General features: G+C 38.3%; 1 protein-coding gene across 1 annotated transcript in view; it reads right to left on the bottom strand.

Annotated features, from left to right (window-relative positions):
* Positions 1–2037: 2037 nt before the first annotated feature.
* The window catches only part of GALR1 (galanin receptor 1), a 38424-nt gene continuing 12983 nt past the window's right edge, over positions 2038–27478 (bottom strand). Inside the window, exons 2-3 of the mRNA XM_060774955.2 lie at positions 17752–17817; positions 2038–9329 (exon numbers count right to left, since the gene is read on the bottom strand). Of these exons, the coding sequence (XP_060630938.2) occupies positions 9012–9329; positions 17752–17817 (384 nt within the window). The 3' untranslated portion in view covers positions 2038–9011. The remainder of the gene's footprint in view (positions 9330–17751; positions 17818–27478) is intronic.

Below are 27478 nucleotides of genomic sequence, written 5' to 3'. Positions count from 1 at the left end.
TATTGCACAGAGCTCTTTGTATTCTCCCACAAAGGGAGGACTACTATGAAGACAATTTGTACTTGCACATGATGATGAACAATACAAAGATTTTCATTTCTAACTGGCCATTCTGTGGCTAAGTGGTGGTTATTTATGCAGACATTGTAGTGCTCTATTGTGGGCATAGCAGGATTGGATTCAATTCTTTGTAATTAATGTCCATCTGCTTTGGATAATATATGCATATGTCAAGACATTTTAAAGCACTAAAATGACAAGAAAGTTTATGATGGAAATTGAAAGAAAGTTACCTGACAGAAGAGCTTTGTATAAGTCCTCCTATTAGTTTAAGTTAATCAAGGGAAAATGTTTCTTGCATTATAAATATAATGTTAAGACATATGCAGTATCAAATATCTTCTTATATTTTGTATTACACAATTACGGGCAGAAATATAGTTTATGTGGGTGTTACATTAATAATTGAAAACTGGAGATGCACAGAAAGTATTGACTGTAAACAATATTAAGTTATCTGATACAGTTACCATGTGCAACCTGCAATGAAAATATATGTTTACTTTTAAATATCATCTGAAAGGAACAAGTAATTATAAAGCCATAAAATAAATAGAGTGTTCCCTCACTTATCACTGTGGTTCCGCTCCAGGACTACCCATGATAAGTGAAAATCTGCAAAGTAGATTAATTTTAATATTTATACATTATTTTATATATTTTATATATCATTTTCTTACCTGTGCTTCCTTACCTGCCTCTCGGCCCATCCCAAGGGCACCTACCTCCCTGGCCTCTGCAGAGTCTCCAGAGTCATGCAGGCAGCAGCAGGCCAGGGAGGCAGGCCTCCCCCACCGTGCCTCAGGCCGCCACACTTCCAGGGTCTGTGGAGACCAAGGAGGCAGGCCTTCCCCACCGTGTCTCAGTCCGCTGCACTTCCGGGGTCCCTGGCCTCCACTGGACATAAATATTTAATATTTTATCATTTTATTAATATTTTCAAAACCCTGCAAAACAGCAAGTCCGCTAAAAGCAAACTGTGAAGTAGTAAGGGAACACTATCCCCTCATATTGCATTTGTAAATTGATTTTCTGCATTCTCTGCACTTCATGCATATTGAAATCAATGGGTCTTTGTTGTATTACTTTAAAACATGGTGCAGCTCTTAGAGCTCTTCTACACTGACCATTTAGGTCACTGTGGGGCTCACATCATCTTGCAAGAGTCTACAAAATGCATGCAGGCTGATGTGATTTAATTTGGGGAAAGTCAATTAACAGGGCTGCACCCCAAATTAAAAAACACAGGGGATAGTTTGAATCCTGTAGCAGGATTTGGTCTTTCCCCTGTAATTGTCTAATGCACACATTCACCCCTAATTCCTATAGAGAATCAGGGTGGGTCTCTTGACTGTATCTTACACTCCCTGAACTTAGGAAGCCTGGGGACATGGAGTGACTGTCCCTTCCTGCCCTTTGCCCCCCAACTGGTAAAGGAACTTGGGCTGCAGTAAAGTCAGTACATGATTTTTTTTCTCATGTTTTAGGGCAAAATGGGGGTGCCACAGAAGGTGGAAATGGGACCCATCTCCAGAGGTGCTGATCCAGCTTCTGTCAAATCACAATGTGGACTAGAACTGTCATTTTTTCATGTTGGCTCCAACATACATATTGAGTGTCTGTGTAGAACTAGCATTACTGACAGTAACATCAGTTTGCAAAAAGAAAAAGGGAGACATTGGATAAGTTTCAAAGGCACATGTAAAACATTCACATTCTTGATCTATAGAACTCTAAGAGCACAATCTGTACACAGAGCACAGGCAAGGTATGGAATGGCTAAATCTACATATGACAAATGAGCACAAGTGAAGGTAGTGGCCAAGGATATTGCTGTGTCGATGGAAGGAGGGCAAGAGAGGAGGAAAGTAACATGTTATTTTTATTATTTTTCACCTATAAACTAATAGACACTAGCAAGGAATATTAAAATGCATGCCACATAAAATTCCATACAGCAAAAATACAAAAGTACAGTTTATTTTCTCCCAGAGGGTTTAATACAATCAGTTGAAAATCATTACAGTGAGATTCTGGAATATATGAAGCAGCCCTGAATGTAATTTTCATCTTTACAGCATTCCTTCTCATGCATTTTGTTGTTCTTTTGTTGTCTGAAATATTTTGGGTTAATAAATACAAAAGTGTGCAAATTAATATTTGACTAGCTTCCCAAAATAGAATGATGTTCACACAGCAATCCGTGTCTTGGATTTGGATTGCTTGAATAGCTCAAGAGAGTAAATAATGAAGTGTTTATTAGACACCTCAATTAACATCTTAATGAAAAGTCAGCAAAGATAATTTTCATGCTTCTTTTAAAAGCCACTAAGGCATTGAGACATGTGATTTTAATGACAAGGGCAACGTTTCTCATATTTAAATGTGGACCATACCTTCACAACAAACTTAGCTGTGAGCCCTCACAGATCAGCACTGACCATCTATTTCACAAGTCTGTGTACAAAGATATCGATATTTTGCCTGGTATAGCATATCAGCATCAGGGGATTGATATTAATCAAAACACTGGATGCTGAAACTGAAAAGAGCAAAGGCCAAGCTCATAATTTGAAAGAACTTTGGGAAATGTATCTTCTGATAGTGCTTTCTTCCAATAGTATCCAGTGTTATGCCTATGATGCTCCATCACAGGATTTTCTTGACAAGATTGATTAAGAATAAATTTGCTACTCCCGGAGGCCATATGTGTGACTTCTGCAAGGTCACCCAGTGGATTTCCATGCTAATCAGGAATTCAAACTTTGGTCTCCCAGAGTCTGAGTCCAACACAAAAACCACTACTGGTGGACCACAGTACTCTTAACAGAGTGGGGAAGCTGCTGGTGATGGAATATGAGGAATTATGGCTTAAATATGGGCTTAAAATGGAACTGGTCAGTCAGGTGCAAATTTGTAGGGCCTTGACAGTTCCCCATGGTTGTGTGTGTGTGTAGTTTTCACAACCAGTAAAATTTTAACACTCCTTTCACCCTGAAAAAAAAGTCTCTAAAATTAGAACCCCATAATATCCCATCCCATAACTTCCCTGTATCTCTACCAACTGAGATAATGCAATAAAATAATAATACAAAAAAGCTGCCCATAGTGGTTGTGCAATGAGACTGGGCCTTATAAGGCACCTTAACCCAACTTAAGAATATAATACAAATGACAATTGATACTACTGCATGCCAGTTTTCATTGGGTGTCCTTCTTTTCATGTACAGTTGGTTTGCTAAGGCAGCATAATACAGTGCTTTTCACTCATTGTTGTCTATTACTGAGGATCCCCAGCCAAATATTAAGTCTGCCCAAGTCATAACTGGTAGAGGGAGTAAGGCTTCATCTATTACCTGATCTATTTTTTCCTTGGTACCATTAATATGTGTCTATACTACCAGATCTGGTTTCATGGTGCATAGAGAAATTCAAATTCAATGTAATAGTCTAATATTTTCAAAAGTAGATTTGATCATTAATTCAAACAAACTTAAAGTATAATATTAATACATGGATAATCAAAAGTAAATTGTGTTGAGGTTGAAAGAAAGGAAGGAAATAAAGTTTGTTTTATTGATGATATCATCCAACTTCAGATTTTCAGATAGGGAACGTTTATAATTGAGAAAATATATAAATGAGGACACAAGTGCTGCAATAAATAGCAGCAAAACAAATCTTATGCCAAGTACGGGCTTGAAACAACTTTTCTAAGATTTCATTAATCACTTTCAACTAAACTGGCTAGTCAAGGCCTGGAGCTCACAGATGATTTGTTGCTTTGTTTTTATAAACTATTTCTATGGTGGCATCCATCAGAAAATGTTGCTCCAATGTAATTAGTTGCCTAGCAATGTCATGAACTGCAAGCAGAAGTATACTCTGAAATGATAAGTTAATATGTTGGCTGCATATTACATTTTTTTAAAAAAATGTCCTCCTACACTTTTTAAAACCAATTCCCTTGACTGAGGTTTATGTGATCCTTTATACATTTACTTGAAAGTAAGACCCACTGTATCAGTGGAGCTCACATCCTCATGTATTCAGGACTGAAGTTTTGAACTGTAAGTCTGTGCACTTTCACCTAAAACTAAGCTGTGTTGAAGTCAGTGGGACTTAATTCCAAGTTGACATGCCTAGGGTTCCAGTGGAGCCTTCTTGGGGCATTTTTAAAACATGATGACCTAGCATACAAAGAGGGAGGCATGCAAGACCCACAGCTTCCTTCATCACTCCAGTGCAGAGCATCAAGTCAGACTAGAAGACCGGAAGTTCCCCTGTGATTGGGAACATTTGTTTGATGGTGGGTTTGTGATGGCATGGACAGCCTCCACACACAGTAGAGCTCTTCAGATTAATCTCTATTTATCTCAAAATGGAAGTGACCAAGGAAGAATGGATCAAACGCCTGCGTGTTGAGTCAACATGATTTAAATATTGCCTGTTTCCGACTTACATGTTTCAGCATGATGTAGTTTATTCGTTTAGTAAGGTCAACGTTGTGATGGAGGAGCTGAAATAAGCACTCACCTCTTAATGGACTTTTCACAGAGCTGTCTGTAAGCAAGGAGGCCTGAAATACCTTTCACATTAAAAACAACAGCGAGACATAATGATGCACATGATGGAGTAAACTTACATCTACAGAAGCTTATCCTACCAATTACTTTCTCTCACTCTCAAAGGTGCAACAAGATCTTTTTGCCCGTAATTATGTAGTTCTGGATGAGATATTTATGCTTATTGGAAAATCTCCTTCATTTAGAATAAGAATTTCTTTATATGAGTGCTTCATTTCATTCTTTAAAAGTGAGGTTCACTGACTATTTACTAGCAGCATGAAAACTGAATGACAGAATAAACAAGGTATTTGTTCTGTCATCTGAACTGGGTGACATAAAAAAGAAGAGATATTACTTAAAAAATGATATATGCATGGCTTTAAAAGGTTGAAATACCCCTTTGGTAAACCAAAGTATGAAGCTTTCAGAAACACTGAAGTTGAACTTCTGTATCAGGTCTAGTTATCTCAGTTCTGGAAAGCAGAACTCCGGCCCCTTTTACACTGCCATGTAAAATCCAGATTATCTGCTTTGAAATGGATTACATGGCAGTGTAGACTCATATAATCCAATTCAATGCAGATAATCTGCATTGTCTGCGTTGATAATCTGGATTATATGGCAGTGGAGAAGGGGTCTCGATCCCCTTGTACAAGTTAGAAAATCATTCTGCCCATACAAATTCAAACCAGTTTTATTTGTGTCTCCTCTCAAAATATTCACTTCAATTACGCTTTCACATATATCTGACCTCTGTGCTTGTGTGTGATTGTGCTAGGTTTAATTTATAAAAGGTTTGTAATTTTATGCTATCCATGCTATATCATTCATTGCCCGAAATGAGTAAAACTTCCCTAAATTAGGAATTTTTAGTTGGACAGTTCATTTTCCTGAATTGAGTAAAACTTCCCTAAATTAGGATTTTTTATTTGGACAGTTAATTTGCTACCATGGGTAACAGCATTAGTCAATTGCATCTGAATGCATCAATGAAGTGGTAACATTTCATGTGCAAGGAGGAGGGGGAGGAGGAAGGGGAAGAAGAACGTGAGGGGGAGTAAGCAACAACAGCTCTAGTGTAAAACTTCCCAAGAAACTGTGAGAATTTCTTGGTGTGTTTCTTTTCTTTTTTTTCTTTCATGTCAGGAGAGACTTGAAAAACTGCAAGTGGATTCTGGTGAGAGAGAATTGGCAGTCTGCAAGGACATTGCCCAGGGGACGCCTGGATGTTTTGATGCTTTACCATTCTTTGTGGGAGGCTTCTCTCATGTCCCCACATGGGAAGCTAAAGCTGACAGATGGGAGCTCACCCCACTCCCCAGCTGGCACAAGGGTTTAATCCATTGCACCACTGGGGACATTTTTCCATAATTAAAGTGCATAAAATTAATGAGGCAGCACCTCACTCATTCAACTGTGCAAATTCACAAAATTGATTAGAATTCTAGCTGTTTTGCTCAAAGGAAATACAGATTTTTATTAAAAGCAATCTTTTTCATATATTTTATAGGATTTCCTTAGGAATGTCCATTTCACAAAAATTACTCCCAGGTTATTCATCATCTAAGGTACAAGGATGTGCCCTGTTGCTTTATCATATGCTTTTGCTGTTAGGAGAAGGCAGCAACAGGGAGAAAGCAGAGTTCATTGGGAAAGAGACTGAGAAAGAACAGAATTCTGGGAAATGTAGTTTAGGGAGGTGAGGAGCTCTATGCCAGAGAATTCGAAACACCCTGCCCTAAACTACATTTCCCAGAATTCTGCTCAGCATCAAAAAGCCTCAATCAGGAGAGGGGAGAGATTTGTCCTTCCATAGCAGCAGCCAGTCAGAGTCCTGAGAAATTGTTGAATCTGCAAAGAGGAGGACTGACTGATACTTCTAGTAAGTAAATCTATGTGCTGGGCTGGGAAGAAATCCCTAAATGGAAATTCTATCGGTTAACATGAGAGAGAGAGAGAGAGAGAGAGAGAGAGAGAGAGAGAGAGAGAGATTCAATGAGATAGCTGTTATGGCTTTTTAAAAGTTTTTGTCAAAACTTTTTTAAAATCCCTAAAATCAGTAGGTGTATGAATATTTCTGAAAGTTGGGGGGAATGACCCCGTTACCTTATGACATTGTATAGAAAATTCAATGAGATAGTAGTTTCTTGTAGATTTTTTTAAACATGTTTATAAAAACTTTGAAAATTCTCCAAAAATCAATGGATAAGTGAAACACTCTGAAACTTTGTGGGCTACCTGTGGTAAATATGTTCAACTTTTGTAGCAAGTTTCACCCTAATAGCTGTAAAAATGAGTGAGAAAGGAGCCCTTGTAGTTTCCCCACTTGCCCAATTTCTATAATGAGAAAGTAACAAAATGTCATTACACTTGCTGTAGTAACAAGGCTTTCACTACTGATACTTTAGAAACACTTTAGAAATGAAATGCCAGCCCCTAATTTTATGAGTTTTGAAACATTTTTTAATCGGTCGCACAGCCCTTGTAGAGACATTACTGTAACGAACACTAATCAAAAGGCAAACTTTTTCTTTAGTTATCCTCTTTATCTCAGAAAGTATTTCCTTCATGATAATTTTATTCCTCATCCCACATCCCTGGCATTAATTCTAGAAGTTATACAGAACTGTATTGCAACAACAGGGAGATTAGTTTTCCCAGGAGTATCATGTCAAACTCCAGAGGGTAGTGATATCTAGGGCCCATCCAGACAGCTCCTTTAATGCGGGAGTTCCTGAAATTAAAAGGGGGCTGCCTAGATGATGTCCCTGAGAAACATGACTTAATTCGCCTCAAACCAGGAAAATCCTGCTTTGTGGCAAATCCATTTGTTAGTGGGTTTATTCCATGCTTTCTTGGAAGGCGTGGGATAAACCCACTACTTACACTGTCTGGACTACTCCCTCAAAAGTTCTGGGCTTTTGAGGGGGCAGTCCAGAGTGTAGTCCCATGTTTTTGCAGGCTAAAGGGGGGAGGGAAGAGGAAAATTTCCCCTGCCCCCCCCCCCCGCCCAGCATATCATTTCTACAGACAGGAGAGCTCTGGTACCACTCTAATGGAGGCCAGGTAAGTTCTTTTTATTTTTAAAGGGCTTTTGGGGAGGGGGTTAGAGTGTCCGGGTGTACTTCCAGAAAGGTCCAGGAATACATCTGGACACCCACCCCAGAAAGTACATGCTTTCTGCAGGGAGGCGGGGGGGTAGATGGAGACCCAGGAACATTCACATTTTTTAAATGTGAATGTTCCTGGGATAAAGGGCTATGTGGAAGTGCCCCCACTTCTTTCGGAGGAGTTGCACTTCTTGCTGAGGAGTCAGAGAATTTAAAGAATTTGTCAGGGCCAAGTTAGAGGTGAATTTATCTTGTATTTACCTTTTTCCTCCTAAAGTTAAATACTGTTAAAAGACATTAAGGCCCCTTCTAAACTGCCATATAAATTCCAGATTATCTGCATTGAACTGGATTATATGGCATTGTATAATTCAGTTCAAAGTAAATTATTTGATTTGATAATCTGGATTAAATGGCAGTGTAGATCCAGCCTAAGAAGGATTAAGAGCTATTTGTTCCTCGAGTCTGCCTTTCAGGAGCTGACTGAATGGGGAGCAACCAGCTTTGGCTTCCCCATGGAGTTCAGGTATTTCTTCCAGGGGATGAAAAGAACATCAAGAACTGATGCCTGCCCCAGCTGACCCCACGCTACATTACGTCCCCTTCTTCCTCTATTCTAGGTTCAATACAATGAAACAGAATTTATGTTAAATGAAGTGGACCTTATTCAAGCCAATCATCTATGCTTGAGTGAGCAAGGCAACACCTTTATAAAAATGGTTTGAAATAGGAAGGAAACATTCACTGATATAAATGGGTGTCTTTCTCCCCCAGCAAACTGTAGGTGTAAACTGGGAGAGACATGTTCCATTACTACCCTTCATGTATCATGTACCTCCAATTTGATGTGTATCCTATTTCCTTGCAAATCATGAGAGGCATATTTTGAGAACGAATGGCTCATTTTTTTGTTTCACTTAATTGCCTTATATTGAAAAATATCACAAAGGCTAGAAAGAAATAAAACCTTTCTTTCTAAATGCATAACAAGCTAGTTAACATCTAAGAAATTAATTTTATGGAGTAATTTTCACAGAACTAAGATCTTTTTCATTTTGAAGAAAATCTCATTAAAGTGCCTTTCATCTGAACTTTCTTATGCATGCATTGCTAATTTTCACCAGCTCTTATTATGAACAGAATTTCTAAAAATTGCACAACTTTTTGTCAGTGAAATCCTGAAATACATATCAGACTATGTTTTCTTCAAAGTATGTCCATTCATGTGGGAAAAAAAATCAACATTGCAGATAAAGACCTTTATTGATGTTCTTCAGACATGTGTTAAATTAGTCGATGGCGGGGTCTCAATATTACTCTTATTTTCTTTAACTTCATTCAGAGGTGAGCTGCTACCAATCTGGCATTTGAACACTTGCTTATAAGCCTTCCTAAAATTTTCAGAAAGGAAAGCATATATAATAGGATTCACAGAAGAATTGCTGTAAGCCAGGCAATGTGCTATCACTCTGAACAGAAATGACGCTTGAGTCAGAGGGAAGTCTCCAAATTCCGCCCAGAGGTGTACAATATGATGCGGCAGCCAGGATATCCCAAAAACCACAACAACAACCAGGACTGTTTGTGCTGTCTGAGAAAGGAAATAAAAAAAATCAGATTATTTATTAACAAGTGAACACAAGGCCTTCACACGCAAATTTAAACATGACTGGGAAATAATGAAAGGGTATGCCTACAGTGTATTTTCATACATGCAACTGAAATATAATGATGGAGTATTAACCAAAAAAACAAAGTTCAAGTACTACACTGTGATAAGAATCCATCTGTCATCACACCAATTACATTTAGGTAATCCTAAATGTATTCACTAGGGAGTAATTGGAATGGAAATAATGTTCAAAATATTTGAAAAAATGTTGAAAATATGTATTTTTCAGTGTTGAGAAATACAAAAAAATAACAGCATTAAAAGCTGTTTATGTGCAAAATTCGCACATGGTTGATTTGCACACAAAACAGCATTTTCTGTCCAAAAAAAGCTCCCATTGTGCAGAAAATGCTGCCCTCTGTGTAAAACAGCAAGTAGCAAATGTTTCACAGAATAAATCGTGAATTGTGAAGAGGCCTTCAAAACTGTGTGGTTCTTGCAATGGTGGTGGTGGTAGTGGTGGCGGTGGGGAATTACTAAAACTAACTGTTGCTTTCTTCAATAAGAAATTTAGTGAAAAAGTGCATCCCTGGAGAATAAGCATAATGCATGTTTCTGAATTACACAATTATCTGTGTCATATTGCTTTAATTGTCATGATTCTGTAAGCCAGGCATGGACCCCACTAAATTCGACAACTATCGGCCAGTTTCCAATCTCCCCTTCTTGGGCAAAGTCTTGGAACATGTGGTGGCCTCACAACTCCAGGTATTCTTGGTAGACACGGATTATCTAGACCCGGCACAGTCTGGCTTTAGGCCGGGACATGGTACCGAGACAGCCTTGGTCGCCTTAGTGGATGATCTGCGCCGGGAGCTCGACAGGGGGAGTGTGTCCCTGTTGGTGCTGCTCGACCTCTCAGCGGCCTTCGATACCGTCGACCACGGTATCCTTCTGGGACGCCTCGCAGGGATGGGTCTTGGAGGTACTGTTTTGCAGTGGCTCCGGTCATTCCTGGAGGGTCGATCTCAGAAGGTGTTGTTGGGGGACACCTGTTCAACCCCACAACCATTGTCTTGTGGGGTTCCTCAGGGCTCAATATTGTCTCCCATGTTGTTTAACATCTACATGAAGCCGCTGGGGGAGATCATCCGGAGTTTCGGGGTACGGTGTCATCTGTACGCGGATGATGTCCAACTCTGTCACTCCTTTCCACCTGCTACTAAGGAGGCTGTCCAGGTCCTGAACCGGTGCCTGGCCGCTGTGACGGTCTGGATGAGGGCGAACAAATTGAAATTGAATCCAGACAACACAGAGGTACTCCTGGTCAGTCGCAAGGCCGAACAGGGCATAGGGTTACAGCCTGTGTTGGATGGGGCCACACTCCCCCTGAAGACGCAGGTTCGCAGCTTGGGAGTGATCCTGGAACCCCAGGTTTCAGCGGTGACCAGGGGAGCATTTGCACAGCTAAAGCTTGTGCGCCAGCTGCGCCCATACCTTGGGAAGTCTGACTTGGCCACGGTAGTCCACGCTCTGGTTACATCCCGTTTAGACTACTGCAACGCTCTCTACGTGGGGTTGCCTTTGAAGACAGCTCGGAAGCTCCAACTAGTCCAACGCTCGGCAGCCATGATTTTAACAGGAGCGGAGCGCAGGGAGCATACAACCCCCCTGTTGCGCCAACTCCACTGGCTACCGATCTGCTACCGGGCTGAATTCAAAGTGCTGGCGTTGGCCTTTAAAGCCCTAAACGGTTCCGGCCCAAGCTACCTATCTGACTGCATCTCTGCCTATGAACCCACCAGGAGTTTGAGATCTTCCGGGGAGACCCTGCTCTCGATCCCGCCTGCTTCTCAAGCTCGGCTGGCGGGGACGAGAGATAGGGCCTTTTCTGTGGTGGCCCCCCGGCTTTGGAACACCCTCCCCATAGAGGTACGATCAGCCCCTTCGCTGATGGTGTTTCGGAAAAGATTGAAGACATGGATGTTTAAACAAGCATTCGGTTAATCCGTTGTAACGAATTGTGATGACTAAGGATTGGTTATACACGGACGATGAATTTTGGATTACGATTCCAGTTATGAGATGCATAGGATTGTTATTGGTGGCCCAATAATTTGTACTGTATATGTGTTTTATGCTTTTAACTGAATATTGTTTTTTAAATGTTGTAAACCGCAATGAGTCGCCGATTTAGGCTGAGATATTAGCGGTATACAAGTGCATTAATAAATAAATAAATAAATAAATAAATAAATAAATGATTCTGTTCTGAGGAATAGTATGAATCAAATAAAATGGTGTAGTGCAGATACAACTATATTTAGGGTTGTACTAAAGAATACTACTTCTTCTTTTGAGCTATTTCAGGTAAGCCCTCCCCCAATCTGGTATTTGGAGTCTAGACTCTAGAGAATAAGATAACAGGGCAGGATCCTTCAATGAACTAATATATTCTTCTAAGAATAATATACCCATATTTACTCGAGTCTAATGCGCCATCGAATCTAATGCACACCTCAATTTTCAAAACCCTGTAACAAAAAAAGTATTTGTTAACAAATATAATATGCCCAATAGTGTTGCTGTCTGCTTATAATTCCTTTTTAAACCAATTGTGTTGGAACACCAAATCTTTGGGCAATAGAAAAGAAACTTTGGAGTGCATCCTTCTATAGAATGAATCCACTTTAACTGCCTTGATTCAATGCTGTGGAATCATGGGGGCTGTACCTTTACAAGGCCTTGAACCTTCTCTGTCAAAGAGTGTGGATACCTCATGAAACTACAAATCCCAGGATTACATAGTATTGAACTATGACAATGAAATTACAGATTGCCTCCCTCAAACAGAAGCTCCAGGTGCTCCTGAAACGGCTTCCCCTATTGCTTTGACTAAGCACTAAGATCACCATATTACACCAATTTTATCTTGGCAATGTAATTTAGCCCAAAAAAGTGAGCATTAGATTTGAGTAAATATAGTAGTGGCTACAGGGGAAGAAAACATCACCACAACAGTAACCTGAACACCTTGATGGTTCTCAGGTATCTCTCATCATTTCTGAGGCCATAAAAACAGGAGAGGTAACAGTTTTAGGGATGTTAGTGAAGTACCCCACTAGCCACACATCAGTCTATTTGGGAAGGAAAAACATATGCAAGCACCTCCCTAGATCTGGCTGAACTTCCAGTCCTATATAAATCCTCATGAACTGCATAACTGTCAAAGCAACAATTCCCTGAGAGTGCTGGTGCAAAGTTTACCTAGAAAATAGATATGATCTAATCTTTAACTCCAAGTTCAACTACAAGTTTAAATATAATTATTTACATGTATGCTGGCAATGAATTTTTGCCATAAGTATGTTGTAAACAACCTTGAGTCTCCCCCAGGGGTGAGAAAGGCATGTATAAATATAGTAAATAAATAAATTACAGTGCTGGAGTGAATCACATAGTGAAGTACAGGCCACACTGTTTTCAGGTGTCAATAAAATACTGACAAATTGCATTCTTTTCCTTATATTCTCGGTATTTTAGTCTTGTGTGCCATATAATTAATCCTTTGGCTACAGTTTATCACTATATTATTGGGAAAACATAAATAAAATGAATCTTCAAAGACATCTACACTGACACTATCATGCATCTTAGAACTGGTTTGGGAGGAACTGGTTTCACTGTACAGGTAATGAAAGTGACAGGTCTGGAATGGGGTTGAGGCCAGGAAAATGACTGTATTAATGATGGAATCTATCCTTGAAGAACTCTATGTTTACTGCCATTTTCAGTGCTCCAGAGGCATAAGAGGTGTATAAAAAAGGGAAATAACAATTAGGAGAGGAGAGGGTCAATTAATCTCCTGCTAGTCAGCATTTGGCCATTTTTCGGCATCCCCTTCATTCTAAATTCTACACAGTGTTTCCGCAAAGATTGGAGTCTACAATGTGCTTGTCATTCTATGAAGCCAATTTCACCCTGGGAACTGGGATATAATGTTATCTGATGCAGTACATTAAAGAGCTTAACTTGGACTTTCCTATGACTTTGTTTAATGTGCTATATACCATTTAATCCATGCTGCAGCATACATTGGGCTTTTTGTAGCTGCTGTTGGCTTGGAACCGCATTAAATTGTCAGTGTAGAAGAGCTCTTAGTCTGAAATACTGTGATTATAACATAATTTCCAACAAGGAGGGTGAAATCAACCTTTTGTTATAGTATTTTCTGATGACAAACCGATTTCATGCCTATTAATCTAGCTCTGAAACTAATATTTCTTTCATATACACTTATAAGGACATTTCTCTTTCTTAACACAGATAATCCCTACATAATAGTCTTAAAATCCATAGCAACATCTTATTCTAATATAATCCAACACTATTAATATATTATTGGTATAATCTGCAAGCACAGTGACATTAGAGGTCTATCATTGTTTCTTTTGTCCAATCACTCAAGAATTTCCCTTGGAAAATGCAAATATATGAAATAAAATATCAATAAGCATGAAACTCATGAGCATTAAAGACAAGATACGAGAAATTCATGGTAAAATGCATTATTTCTCCCCAATCTGTTTCTTGCCTGGCTGTAATATTTACTCATGAATGCACATTTTATTATGAATTGATAGGTAATTTGCCAATTGGAGCAACATCTTAAGATGGTTACCTATGAGAGGTTACCTAATGAGCTCCTTCAACCTGCTGCTGAATGAGTCCCTGAAACACATCTAACCGTGAGGATACGGTTTTATTGTTCTATCAGTGGGTTTGTGGACTGAGCATTGTTTTAATGACTGTTATGATAATTTGGTTATAATTAATTGCTATTGTTTTAACTCTGTATTTCTTTATGGTTTTATACTGTGTTATTGATTTGTGGCATCGAATTGCTGCCTCTGTTAGCTGCTCTGAGTCCCCGTCCCCCCTGGGGGGGTTGAGAAGAGCGAGGTAAAAATGCTGTAAATAAATAAATAAATAAACCTATATACCTCTGTATAAATCAACCTAAATCATGGGCAAAATCCATAATTCTGAGACCCAGACTACAGATTTTGATATCACCTGAAAATAAATCAAAAGCAATTCTGCAAGGAGGGGGAAAGTGCCAGTGCCATTTCAGGAGACCAGCTGGTTGTTGCTGCCACCTTTTTCCCACCCAGGCATTCACAAAAACATTTCATCACTATTCAGAGAAAGGAATTGTTCCCTTATTGATAAAAGTTGAATATACAATATTAAGTCTTTTCTAAAAAGGAACCATCCCCTTCTCTGAGTAGAATAGCAAAAGGTAACAGTTTACTGCATCCTAGAAAAATTGACCCTCTCTACTCTCTTGGCATTCCTTAGAGGGGAAGTTTCGAAGAACTGTTCTCATATCTGCCATATTCCCATCTAGGTATTCAAAAAGGCCCAAAGTGGCACTATGGTGGAGCGAAAGTAGATGAGGTTTTTGCTTCTTTTAGATTTTCCTAGGGCAGACTAAGCTCTGGCCATTTGCCATTCAGAGAAGCGACAGTTGATTTTTTGATAAGAGTTAAGGCACATTAATTACATTGACCTATGAATAAGCCTACCTAAGCTTTTTCAGTGGAGAAGAGAATTCTTTGACTAAAAATTCTAGACATATACATGAATATACATAATATATGCAAGGTAGCTCCCCAAACTTGTGCTACAAGTCAAACTGCAGAACCTATTAAAGGGTAGACTCATGGATAAGTGAAAGGTCTGATTTTCTATTTTAACATTATTGCCTCTTCATTATTTATGTATTATATTTATTGAATCTATTCTGTAAATATACAGATGACAATATAAAGTCAGAAACAAAGGGGAAAAGAAGCACATTTTTCAGAGGGAACAACATAGTAGAGCACATTAGAAAGAACTGGAAGGAATCGGTGATTGTGATTCTTACAAATCTTCCATTTTGCAAAAAGATGAAAAGGTTGCCTTGATCTTTATGCAAGTGGGTTCTTCAGTCCCATGATTTTGAGTGGCCACAAATCACATTAGTAGTGGTGTGAGTGGACACACTGGAGTATGTGTGTACATGTCATCATCACTTATGTGGTATCCCACAAGGTGCCATTCTATTCCCAGTGCTCTTTAATATTTACATGAAGATGCTAGGAGAGATCATCCATAGGCTTGGAACAGGATGTTATCAGTATACTGATGACACCCAAATATACAGTATTTCTCCATTCTTTCAAAAACAGCATCAACTAAGGATAATGTGTCTCCTCTTAATGTATGCCTGGAGGAGGTAATTGGCTGAATGAGGAAAAACAAATTGAATCTAGACAAAACAGAGGGTTTTGTTATCAAGGGTCCTAATCTGGGGGTGGAGGTGTGTCAACCAGTTCTGGATGGGGTTACACCCCCCCCCCTCCAAAAAAAGAAGACTGTGTTCAGAGCTTGTGAGTGCTCCTGGATCTGTCTCTCCAAATGTCAGACCAAATAGATGTGACAGTCAGGAGTGCTTACTACTAGCTTCAGTTAATCCACCAGCTGCACCCTTTCCTAGATTTGGAGGGCCTGAAGATGGTAGTGCACACACTGGTAACCTCAAGTTTGGACTTCTGCAATTAGTTTTACATTGGGCTACATTTGTGTAAAGTTCGGAAACTCAGTTGGTTCAAAATATGTAGGTCCAGGTTACCTACAGGATTGCCTCTCCCATACAATCTGCCCCAAACACTGAGGTCCTCTGGGGGGTGGTTACTCCAGCCTGCCAGAACTCAATTGGCAACCATCACCCAGGGAACCTTTCCATCAGTCACCCGTAGACTGTGGAATAACCTGCCGGAAGACCTCCAACAGCTAAATGAATTGTCAGAATTTTAAAACTATCTAAAGACCTATCTCTTCCAGCTGACCCTACCAGTTTTTAAGTAGGAACTTTAAACTTGTGTCCTTTGTTTAATCTCTGTTTTGTGTATTCTAACATGTATTTTATAGAAATATGTTTTAATATGTATTTATTATAAAATATATTTTAATATGGGTATTTGTAGTATTTTTACAATGTGTGCGTGTTTTAATTATTATGTAACCCTCAAGCAACAAGGAGAAGCAGGTAAGAAATAAAATTATTATTATTATTATTATTATTATTATTATTATTATTATTATTATTGGGTATGACTATCCATGTTTATTCATATCTGCATGGATCCTGCAACTGAGCTCCAATGGAAATGGCAAGCCCACTGTAATTCTTTAGTGTCCTAAATGTATTTGATTATACAATTACTGAACTGCATTATACTATTGAGAATATGTCACAGCTCTTTAAAAAACATGTGTGGGGAGCAGATTTAAAAGGATTTTCATTGGAATTCTTAATTCTTTTCAGCCTATTTTCAAAATGTCAACTACCCATCATTTCTGAGATTTAGTTGTATAATATATGTCATAAATTTTGGTATTTTTTTGGCCGCCATATGTACTAAAATGCTTTGGTAAATGTCATCTTTTACTGATTAAAAATGAAAATGAATAACATTAGGTCATTAGCAGCCTTGACATTTACCTGTTTTGAAAGGAAATGTTGTCAAGTCCTAGGCTGTATCATCGAATAAATACACGATGATGCACAAAAACATTTCATTAGAAATCTAATTAGGCCTCTGAACAATACAATCTTCTGAATGGCCACACAAGAAGTAATTCCTATTCGACAATACAATTCCTATTAAGTTTGGATACAGCCAGGAGCAACTACATATATGTATGTATATCTGTGTGTCAATCTCAGCTAACTCAGTGGGTTTTAACTTCTCAGTATCCTCTTATAGGATTGAACTTAAATGGATTTGTTTGTAAATACAAATCTTGATCTTCAGTAAGATGGATTCTGAGATAAACAAATCTAATGACAACAATAATTGTATAGTCTGTTTAACTTTTTTTTTAAAAAAAAAATGATTTTATTAATACATTGGAAATAATTTTAACTAGTCCACACTTAAAACTATCTCCACTCTTTTAAATATAAAAGATGTATGGTTTCCCTATCAAAGTTTGCCAGAATGTCTGATTAGTGGCCTGAATTTATAAGCTTTTTTAGTAGGAAGATCAAAATCGATTGGTTTTCCTACATGACCATCTTAGACAAAATTTGCACTACTCAGTACCTTGTATGATCTCGTAAATGCCTGCTTCATTCTCCCACATACATGTTCAGATAATTACACTATTTCAGACAAATATTTCTACAACATGCACTTCCTTCTCCTGTTCCATTTGGGATTTTATCTACCATCTCATCTGATGATGAGTTCTGAAGAACTCCAGATACTGCATACTACTGTTGGTTGTATAGCATAATAAGAATATTGGCTAAAACAGATATTGGAAAAAGCTTCTTCTTTTTTTTTACCTTTTTCTTTGATGCTTCTGATTTCTTCGATATGTTCCTTAGCTTCTTATGAAGATGATTGAGGACCTGCAAAGAGAAATGTATGCAAACTGACAAAAAATATGAACACAAATGGATGATTTATGCAAATTGGATTTCTTTTTTAAAAAAAGATCATTTGATTTGCAAGAGAGGTTCAAAATTCCCATGCAACACCCAAAATGCCAGTAGGCGAAACACTGAATCATAACTCCCCCCAATACCTGCCAGGAAGAAACCTAATTACTCAACACCACCCAAAACCAATTGTCCATAACTCTGTGACAGTGTAGGGTAGACAAAAAAAAATGAAAAGAGGTGTAAAATTCCTACCTGGTCCCTAGGGCAACCACATTACCCTACACTACAAAACAAGGTGGGTGAGTGAGCCAATTAATTTTAAAATGAGTGTGTGTGGCTGACTTAAACTACACACTCCCTCATCCCATAGTGATATTCAACTGCTTTTTGGCCATCTCTGGATGCCAGCAAATTAATTTACCCCATCTTCACTGCTTTATTGTGGGGTAAATATAAATAACAATGACACTACTGCTACTACTACTACTGGTACTACTAATAGTAATCACAATGGTAATAACAATAAAAGCAATAACTTTTCTGTCAAATTGCCCATTTTGGGGGTATTTATTCAAACCTTTGCGGACTCCATGGGATGATATTGCGACCTCCCAAAGGTCCCCAGACCACAGGTTGAGAACCACTGTCCTAATTTGAGATGCAAATTAACATTCTTTGTATGTGTATGTATATGTATAGAAGCAGAAATATGTCATATAATGCATTGATTCCAGTAACATGTTCACTGTTTTAGAAATAAAATCTAATAATTTTTCCTTCAAAATAACAGTATTCAATATCAGAATCATCCTAATATATCAGACCTATCCTAATGTCGATGAAAGGTAGTTGCAACTGTCTTATGGAAGTGCCATATGGTCACATCAAGTTAGCTGTAAATTCACTCATATATGGGTCCATTTGTGCCCAGTAGAACACAAGGAATTCTTATCTTCATGGAGATGAGTTAGAATGTACCTCCCGAGAAGCAACATAAATGTGTGTGTGGGCTTCTTGGAGGAGGTGAAAGCAACAGAAAACCAGGAGTGGCCATGGCACTGCTCACCAGATTTTAGGCAGTAAGACTACAATCAGGTCCATTAGAGGTAACTCATAGTTACAAATGGGGGTGAGGCAACAGGAAAAGAAATCTACCCATTGGAAGGGAAATTTAGTCCTGAAAGAGTTGTCATGGCTTCAGCACCAATCCTTATTTTCAGAACAAGCCAAATTTTTCAAAATCCAATTCTCACAGGAGGTGAAATTCTCTGAACAGACATCAAAACAAACACTACAGGGGTGTTAACCCTTCCCTATGCTATCCAAAGCACGTGCGTGTGTATATAGATATAGAATTTCACTTTAAAATGTACTTGTTCTGACTTACATACAAATTCGGCTTAAGAACAAACCTTCAGAACCTATCTTATTCATAATTTAGAAAATGCCTGTATTATAAATATAACTGTGATAATTTATAGTTAGACACAGAAAGAAAACACCAAGGAATACATAGTCTCATCTGTCATATTCTATAAAAACTGAGGTGTATATAAGAGTTTTCCATAGTGTTTTACACAGAATGAGCTGTACACAGAAATATCATTGCCTTGGAGCCCCTGGTAGCTCAGTGGGTTAAACCGCTGAGCTGCTGAAATTGCCAACTGAAAGGTTGCAGGTTCGAATCTGGGGAGTGGGGTGAGCTCCCACTGTTAGCCCCAGCTTCTGCCAACCTAGCAGTTTGAAAAAAAGCAAATGTGAGTAGATCAATAGGCACCACTCCGGCGGGAAGGTAACAACACTCCATGCAGTCATGCAAGCCACATGAACTTGGAGGTGTCTATGAACAACACTGGCTCTTCAGCTTAGAAATGGAGATGAGCACCAAACCTGAGTCGGAAACGACTGGACTTAATGTTAGAGAAAAACCTTTAACTTTTATACTCATTGCCTTTGGTCCCATGGTTTACATTCCCATCCCACATTACTCTGCTTGCTATTTAAGAGATAACATCTGAAGAAGTGGGGTACACATTCATGTCACATCTGTTTCAGTTATGATATGAGGTTCATTAACCTGCTAGGCTTTTTAAAGTCTAGAGGTGCATTTAAAAATACTACAGCACAGCAGTTGATAGTACTTAACATTTTTTCTGAATAAATGAGGCCTCTCCAATCCCTCCATGGGGACTACTTAAAGTTATCAGTAATCCATTTTCTTTGCTCTCAGACTGACCTGCTTTTAGATGTCAGGATTTTATTTAAAAAGTAGATCTGACATATTCCTAATTTACATTTCTTATGTAATATATTACTAGCAGTATTATGGTTAGTCAGTCTCTTTATTGGGTTGTTGTAGGTTTTAGTTGTAGGTTTTGTTGTAGTCTCTTTATTTCTTTTAGATCTGCCAAGTATCTTGCAGTCTTATTCTATTTTAGCAGTCTTGCCTATGACAATAATATATATTTTTTCAGTCTGACAAGCTTTCAGATTATAGGTTTTGCAAGAGTTGTATTACTAAATTTAATCAGAGCTCCATGCAAAAGGTCCCATACACATTCCAGCTGGAAACTATCCTCACAAGATTAGAATCTGAGAACATTGTCACAGGCTAAAAAGAAAACATACCGCAGCCTTAAAAAATTAAAGTGGTTTTAAATCACAGATCTCTGAAGTATCTTACCAAATTTGGTTTTTAAAATAATTTAATAGCGCTAGATGAAAGCATGCTCTTTTTCTCAAGGTGGCCCTATCATTAAGCAAGGCCTTGGGTTTTGATGCTATGAAAGGATAGAAAATCTAGTTGACTCTTATATAACTAGACCGGAAACAACCAAAACTCTAAAACAACTGGCAAAAAGTAATAAAACTGCATTCATAAAATTATTTCTATAATAAAGTAAAACTGTGATACATTAACTCTGCCTTTATTTTCCCTTAATTACAGTATTTCAATATTTATATCAAGTCAATACAAAGTTTTATATAGTATAGAAAATAATATAAGTTCTATTTTTAATAATAACTCGCAAGCAACCAAAACTATCTTTATCCAACATCTACCAATTCCCATGCATACCACTAATCTGTAGTTATTTTTGTTGTTATAATTTTACTCGCACATAGCAAAATTGTGGAATATGTTCAGGAGTTTAACGATGCAGTCCAAATAAATTCACCAGTTTTGCCCCACAGAAAATCAATAGTGGCTTCCATGTTCATGAGGTGGTCCTGGCCCAGGTTTTTCACTCACAACCTCTTTTAGCCCAAGAAATGTTTGTGTATGTAATTCAACCTGGTTTAGAATTTGATTTCAGAATTTTTGTATCTCTTCATACTTCTACCATAGATGTAAATACCATGCTTCCCGACTCCCACAATGCCAACATTTAGGATTTAATCCCTGAATGGAGGACCTTCTTATAGCAACACCAGAGGCACTCCAAGTGGCCAGCTACTGGTCAACAGACATTTAATATAATGCCAAGTTTTTAAACTTTGTGTTTTCTCAAACACATCACAACTGTATCCTTGGTTCGCTCCTGATACGATAAATAAATAAATATACCTTAATCATAAGTGCCAGGTGAATTTGTGTTCTATACCATTTGGTATTATTTTCAATTCTAATTCCTTGTATTTTTCTATTTTTATTTTATTTAAACCATTGATTATCTTTTCTATATATTTTTTCTTTTTCTAGTCCCCCTTCCCTTTTCCCACTTGTTTTCCATTATTCTATACATAGATACCTTATCTTCTATCATACTTCCATATATTTTATTAAGTCATTTTTTGCCTCCAAATCTCTCTTCTAATATCTTGCATATTGTATTTTCTCCCTTAATACTTTCTTCCTTTACAATTTGTTCCCAAATTCCTCTTAGTGTGTATCCTGCCCCCTAAAGTTATTACGGTTCTGTATTTTAAAAAAATCAAATTATTTTTTTAAAAAATGTTTACATGACCTTGGATATATGGGTATGTAAAATAGATATAAAAATCAAATATTTACTGATAACAAATCAGAATTTTCAAGGCTCACTAAACAGGTTAATTTCTCATTCTGTGAAGTACAAGTGAAGTTTTGTTTTTTGGGGGTTTTTTTGTTTTGTTTTTTTGCAGAGTACACTGTAAACATGACACAACAGATTCATGTAAATGTCTAAAACAGCCACAGGGTAACATTCAGAACATGTTCACTATTGTCAAATTTTGTAGGACACCAACACTAAGAGAACCCTATTTAGGATCAGGACCCATAATTTGAGAAGCAGTGTCCTAGTCTATATATTAAAAGAGCTATCCAAGGTCCTTAACTCTATTCCTAAAATACAGAAATCTCATCACGTTGGGCAACATCTTCAAAGTTTAGACTAAAATCCAAAGCAGGTAAACTGCCTCACTGACATAGAAGCCTTCCACTTCCTGAGTAGGATCCAGACATTTCAATCCAGGCAGATGAGATTATGCTATTGAGAGAAGAATTTACTTTGTTATGGCATGAAGGATACATTTATCAAACTGTCTTGCTAAGATTATGATAATAATGCATTGAATGATGGGCAATTGAGAAAATTAAGGAACACTGCTTTAAAGCAGCCTCTAGAGGTTTAACAGAATTATTGAGCTGATTTTCTGCATGCCATGCCTCACCAATATCCACTTCTCTCTTTGTTCTCACACTGAATTTTAATATTTTAAAAGCATTCTTGTCTAGCCCAGAGAAAAATGAATTCCTTACATAAAAGTATCATTGATCCTAGTTTTTATGTACTAATGCTTTTATCTTTTCCCAACAGGGAAAAAACGAATAGGTCTTCATTGACCTGAGTTTTCACAGGCTTTTACAATACCAAAAAGATAGGGGAAAAATTAGGGGAAAGGGACTGAGTAGGCTGAAAGAGCAAACACAAATACTTTTCACAAATCAATAAAGAGAAAAGTCACAATTACAGCACCACAACTTGATGAAATGCTTATTTGCGTACATATTTGGCATATTTTGGGCTCTGAAATCCAAAATATGCCAAACATGTACACAAATAAGAAAATCCAAAATACTCCAGACTCCAAAAATGCCCACATGAGTGGCTGAGATAGTGACATCTCGGCTTTGGGATAAATCAATGAATGCTAACTGTTTCACATGCAAAAAAAGAAAAAAATGCTTAAAGTTACCATCAGGCTACATTTATAATGTCCATATGAAACATAAATGTAGTTCATGTTTGGACCAAGATCCCATCTCCCAAGCGCCTTGAGTCACCAAAAGGCTGAGAAAGGCGGTATACAAGTGTACTAAATAAATAATAAATAGAAAAGTAGTCACAATACTTTTCTATCCTCTATAGTATTGTTCCCCCTCTTTCCTTGTGTTGATGTCTAAAATGTTTAATAAAAATTATTTAAAAAATAAAAATAAATAATAAATAAATATCTCATTATGTACATACATATATGTAAATACAAGTAGTCCAAAATTTAAAATATTTCTGTTACCCAGCATTTCAGCTGAGGGATACTCAACCGATATTTCAATTGTATCTTTCAATTACTTTTGCATTTTGAAGTGTGGTAGAGTAGAAACAAATTAGACAGCTGTTGGGACCACCTATGTCTATGGTGGTCATCTTTCCTTTACACATCCTCTAAAGAGATCTTGAACAAGAGATATATAGCCTTCGCATCCTTAATGTCTTACCAGGACCTGAGAGTTATGAACCCTCCTTCTGCAAAATACATACAATATCTGCACACAACATTTGGAAAACAATGTATACTATTCCATTTGAACACTGAGAGTAAGTTTGCATCTGATAATTCACAGTGGAAAACATTCAGCGACATACAAAGGAAGACATTTTCAAAATTGCACCTAGTCCACAACCCCCTGAAATAAATTATCTTTTTTACATTTAGCAGAGGTGTCAGAAGACTAGAAAGTCTGAAAAAGATGGTAGTAAGGATAATACGTAGCATATTAAACTATAGTCTACTTTGGAGCTATGAAACTATGGGACCATTCAGTGAAGTTTGAAGCTAGTTTCAAACTGTGGTGGCCTGACAAAAACTCCCACAAAAGCATGCAAAAAAGCTCTTAATGTGCATCAATACTCTGTGGTTTGTATCATTGCCATCCAGGTCTCAAACTGGTTCCAGAATTTCCTATGTAATCATCTGCACAGCGAAATGGCTGGTTTGAAATGGCATTAAATTATCAGTTGCTATTTAAAAATCAATAAAACTTCCGGTATGGATGTATGCATTTGCCTACATTATACACACATATAAAACACATACTTGCTGAACTCTGAAAAATGCTGAATCATGATTCAGAATTTTAGACCTAGTACAGATGTCAATATTAGGGCCATGGTGGCACAGCAGGCTAAACTGCTAAGCTGCAGCGGTTCGAATCCGCAGGACCGGGGTGAGCTCCCATTGTTAGCCTCAGCTTCTGACAACCTAGCACTTCAAAAACATGCACATGTGAGTAAATCAATAGGTACTGGTTTGCGGGAAGGTAACGGAGCTCCATGGAGTCATGCCAGCCACATGACTTGGGAGGCATCTACTGACAACACCGGCTCTTCGGCTTAGAAATGGAGATGAGCACCACGCCCAGAGTCGGACTTGAATAGACTTAATGTCAAGGGGAAACCTTTACAAACGTCAATGCCTAAACAGCAATTTCCAGTATAAAAATGAAAAGCTACCAATAAACGTTATCCATTTAGGACAAAACCAGTTACCTGTATTTATTTGAACATTTTATTTATTTATTTATTTATTTATTTCTTGCATTTATTGACCGCCCCTCTCAGCCCGAGGGCGACTCGGGGCGGTGAACAGCAACAGAAAAGGACAGTGTACAATAAATCAGGACAATACAGACCAGACAATACAACATAACATATACTTATACTAAAAATCCGCTTCGTCAAGTCCTGGGGTCATAGCCAAATTCATAGTCCTAGTTCATTCCAGTGTCGTTTCAAGATACACTCAGTTGAAGGCCTGCTCGAAGAGCCATGTTTTCAGGCCCCTACGAAAGGCCATCAAGGAGGGCGCCTGTCTGACTTCAACCGGGAGAGTGTTCCACAGCCGGGGTGCCACCACCGAGAAGGCCCGCTCTCTCGTCCCCGCCAGACGTGCCTGTGAGGCAGGCGGGACCGAGAGAAGGGCCTCCCCGGATGATCTCAAGGCCCTCGTGGGCTCGTAGGCCGAGATGCGGTCTGCAAGGTATTTTGGGCCGGAACCGTTTAGGGCTTTGTAGGATAACACCAGCACCTTAAATTGGGCCCGGTAACGAATCGGCAGCCAGTGGAGCTGGGACAGCAGGGGCGTTGTATGCTCTCTGCGTCCAGCTCCCGTTAACAACATGGCTGCCGCGCGTTGGACTAGCTGAAGTTTCCGGGCCGTCTTCAAGGGCAGCCCCACGTAGAGAGCGTTGCAGTAGTCGAGTAGTCGTTGCAAATATGTCCATAAAGTCACATTGTATAATAATTGTGTTGGAATAAAACTATTTAAAATGATAAAAATGCATGCAACATATTTCTTTTACTTTATCAATGTTTTTCCCTCTGCATCTGTGGGTCATTAATAGCACATGAGAGGCTCAGAAATAATTTAAGCTAGAAGCAAGTCATTATTGATTGCAAAAAGGCAATTATGGTTTTTCTTCCATTTGTTTTACTATTCCTATTTTAATATGGGGTAATCATCATTTAAATTAATGTACCAACTCAGTTTTTTCACCATAATTATAGAATAACATTCACAATGTACAATTGAAGCAATCATATAAACCCATTACACTTTGAACTTCACTTGTCATGTGCATATATTCATATAAGAATACTATTAACTCTTTGCAGTAGATATTGTAATGTCAAGGGTCTTAAGTCTAATTCAGGTGTGGGAATTATTCAACCTTCCAGATGTTGTTGACTTGCAACTTCTAGTGTTCATCAGCACTGGCTGTGATGGCTAAGGCTGATGAGAGTTATTGTTCAACAATATTTGGAGAGCTATACAATGTCTAAATCTAAGTTCTAACTACCTGCTAGGCATGGTTAGGTTCGGTTGGAATCTTTATAATTTGGAATAAATTTGGAAATATTTGCTTTTTGAAGCAATTTTGAGGTTTTTAAGGAAACCGGAAGTCCCTTTGCCTTTCCAAAGCTTTTCCTGCCATTTCTGTTATGAAGCAGTAAGTGAGTGATCGTTTTCCGCTTCTGGTCTCTGGCCTTGGCTCAATCCTGGGAAGTCATTTTAAAGCAGAGTGGATGAATTTCCTCCCTCTCCTCTCCCCTCGCTTCTGCCTGGATCCTTGGATGTGTTTTTTTAAAACAGACTGAATTAATTTCCCCCCTCCCCTCGCCTCTGCCTGAATCCTGGGATGCATTTTAAAACAGACTGGATGAATTCCCCCCACTTCTCTTCCCCTCACCTCTGCCTGGATCCTGGGAAGTGTTTTAAAACAGACTGGATGAATTTCCCCCCTTCTCTCCCCCTTGCCTCTGCCTGGATCCTGGGAAGCATTGGATGAATTTCCTCCCTTTGCTCCCCCCCCCCCCGGCTTCTGGAATAAAACAACTACTTTCAAAGTAAAGACCACCCAATGAAATGGGAAATAACACTTTGAAACCATGAAGGAAAGGATTCAGAAGTCTCAGAAGTTTCAAAAAGTTTTGAACAGTTTTTTCTGTGAAAATCGGAATTGACTTTAGAATCGAACCACCTACATCCAAAATAAGTTTTGAACCATTTTTTTTATCAAACAAGCCTACTAATTACTAGGTTAAACACACATATCAAATCAGTAGAAACCTGGAAAATCTTCACATGCTAAGTCAACTTATATTTCCCTTGGTTCAATTAGGATTTTCTAGCCAGGATGAGCCACTGGATTTGGACCAAGATATTCACAAGAATACATGATACACTAGAAAATAGAGTAATGCATAGTGAGATGGAAAGCTATAGGAAAAGAGGAGGCAGCATTACAGATGGATAGACTCAATCATGAGTCTGCAAGACCTGAACAGGGCTGTTGATAAGTGACAAATTTGTCTTTGTTGATGGCAGGCAACATCAATAAACCAACAACAAGAGAATTTTAAATCCATTCTACTAAAGTTGGCCAAGTCAATGCTATTACAATATATAATATTGTGACAACCAAACTTTATTCTCATTTCAGGGAAGAAAGAAGGGTCAGATTTTTGACAACATACCTTCACGAATAGTTACTGCAAAATATCAGGATTCAATCTGAGGGAGGGGGAGGAATCTGGTCACTTCCTCATATGGTAGCAGAATTTCACTTTGCACATGAGGAATAGGCAGGAATTTGTGCCTGTTGAAAACCTATGGGAGCCAGTGTACTTTGATCATTGGACTATGACTGTGGATACAAAGGTTCAGATCCCCACTCAGACATGGAAACCCATTATGTGACCTTGGGCAAGTCACTCTCTCTCAGCCCCAGAGGAACACAATGGCAAACCCACTGTGCACAAAAGAAAAGAAAACCCACTGATAATTTCACTGTATAGTTGCTGTCAGACAGAAATGAGTTGAAGGAGCAAAACAAAACTTGGCATGAGTATTATTAGAATCC

Source organism: Anolis sagrei, chromosome 4 (genome assembly GCF_037176765.1).
Source record: "Anolis sagrei isolate rAnoSag1 chromosome 4, rAnoSag1.mat, whole genome shotgun sequence".
NCBI classification, from domain to species: Eukaryota; Metazoa; Chordata; class Lepidosauria; order Squamata; family Dactyloidae; genus Anolis; species Anolis sagrei.
Note: the sequence above shows the minus strand (reverse complement) of the source record. Positions and strands in the feature narration are given on the sequence as shown.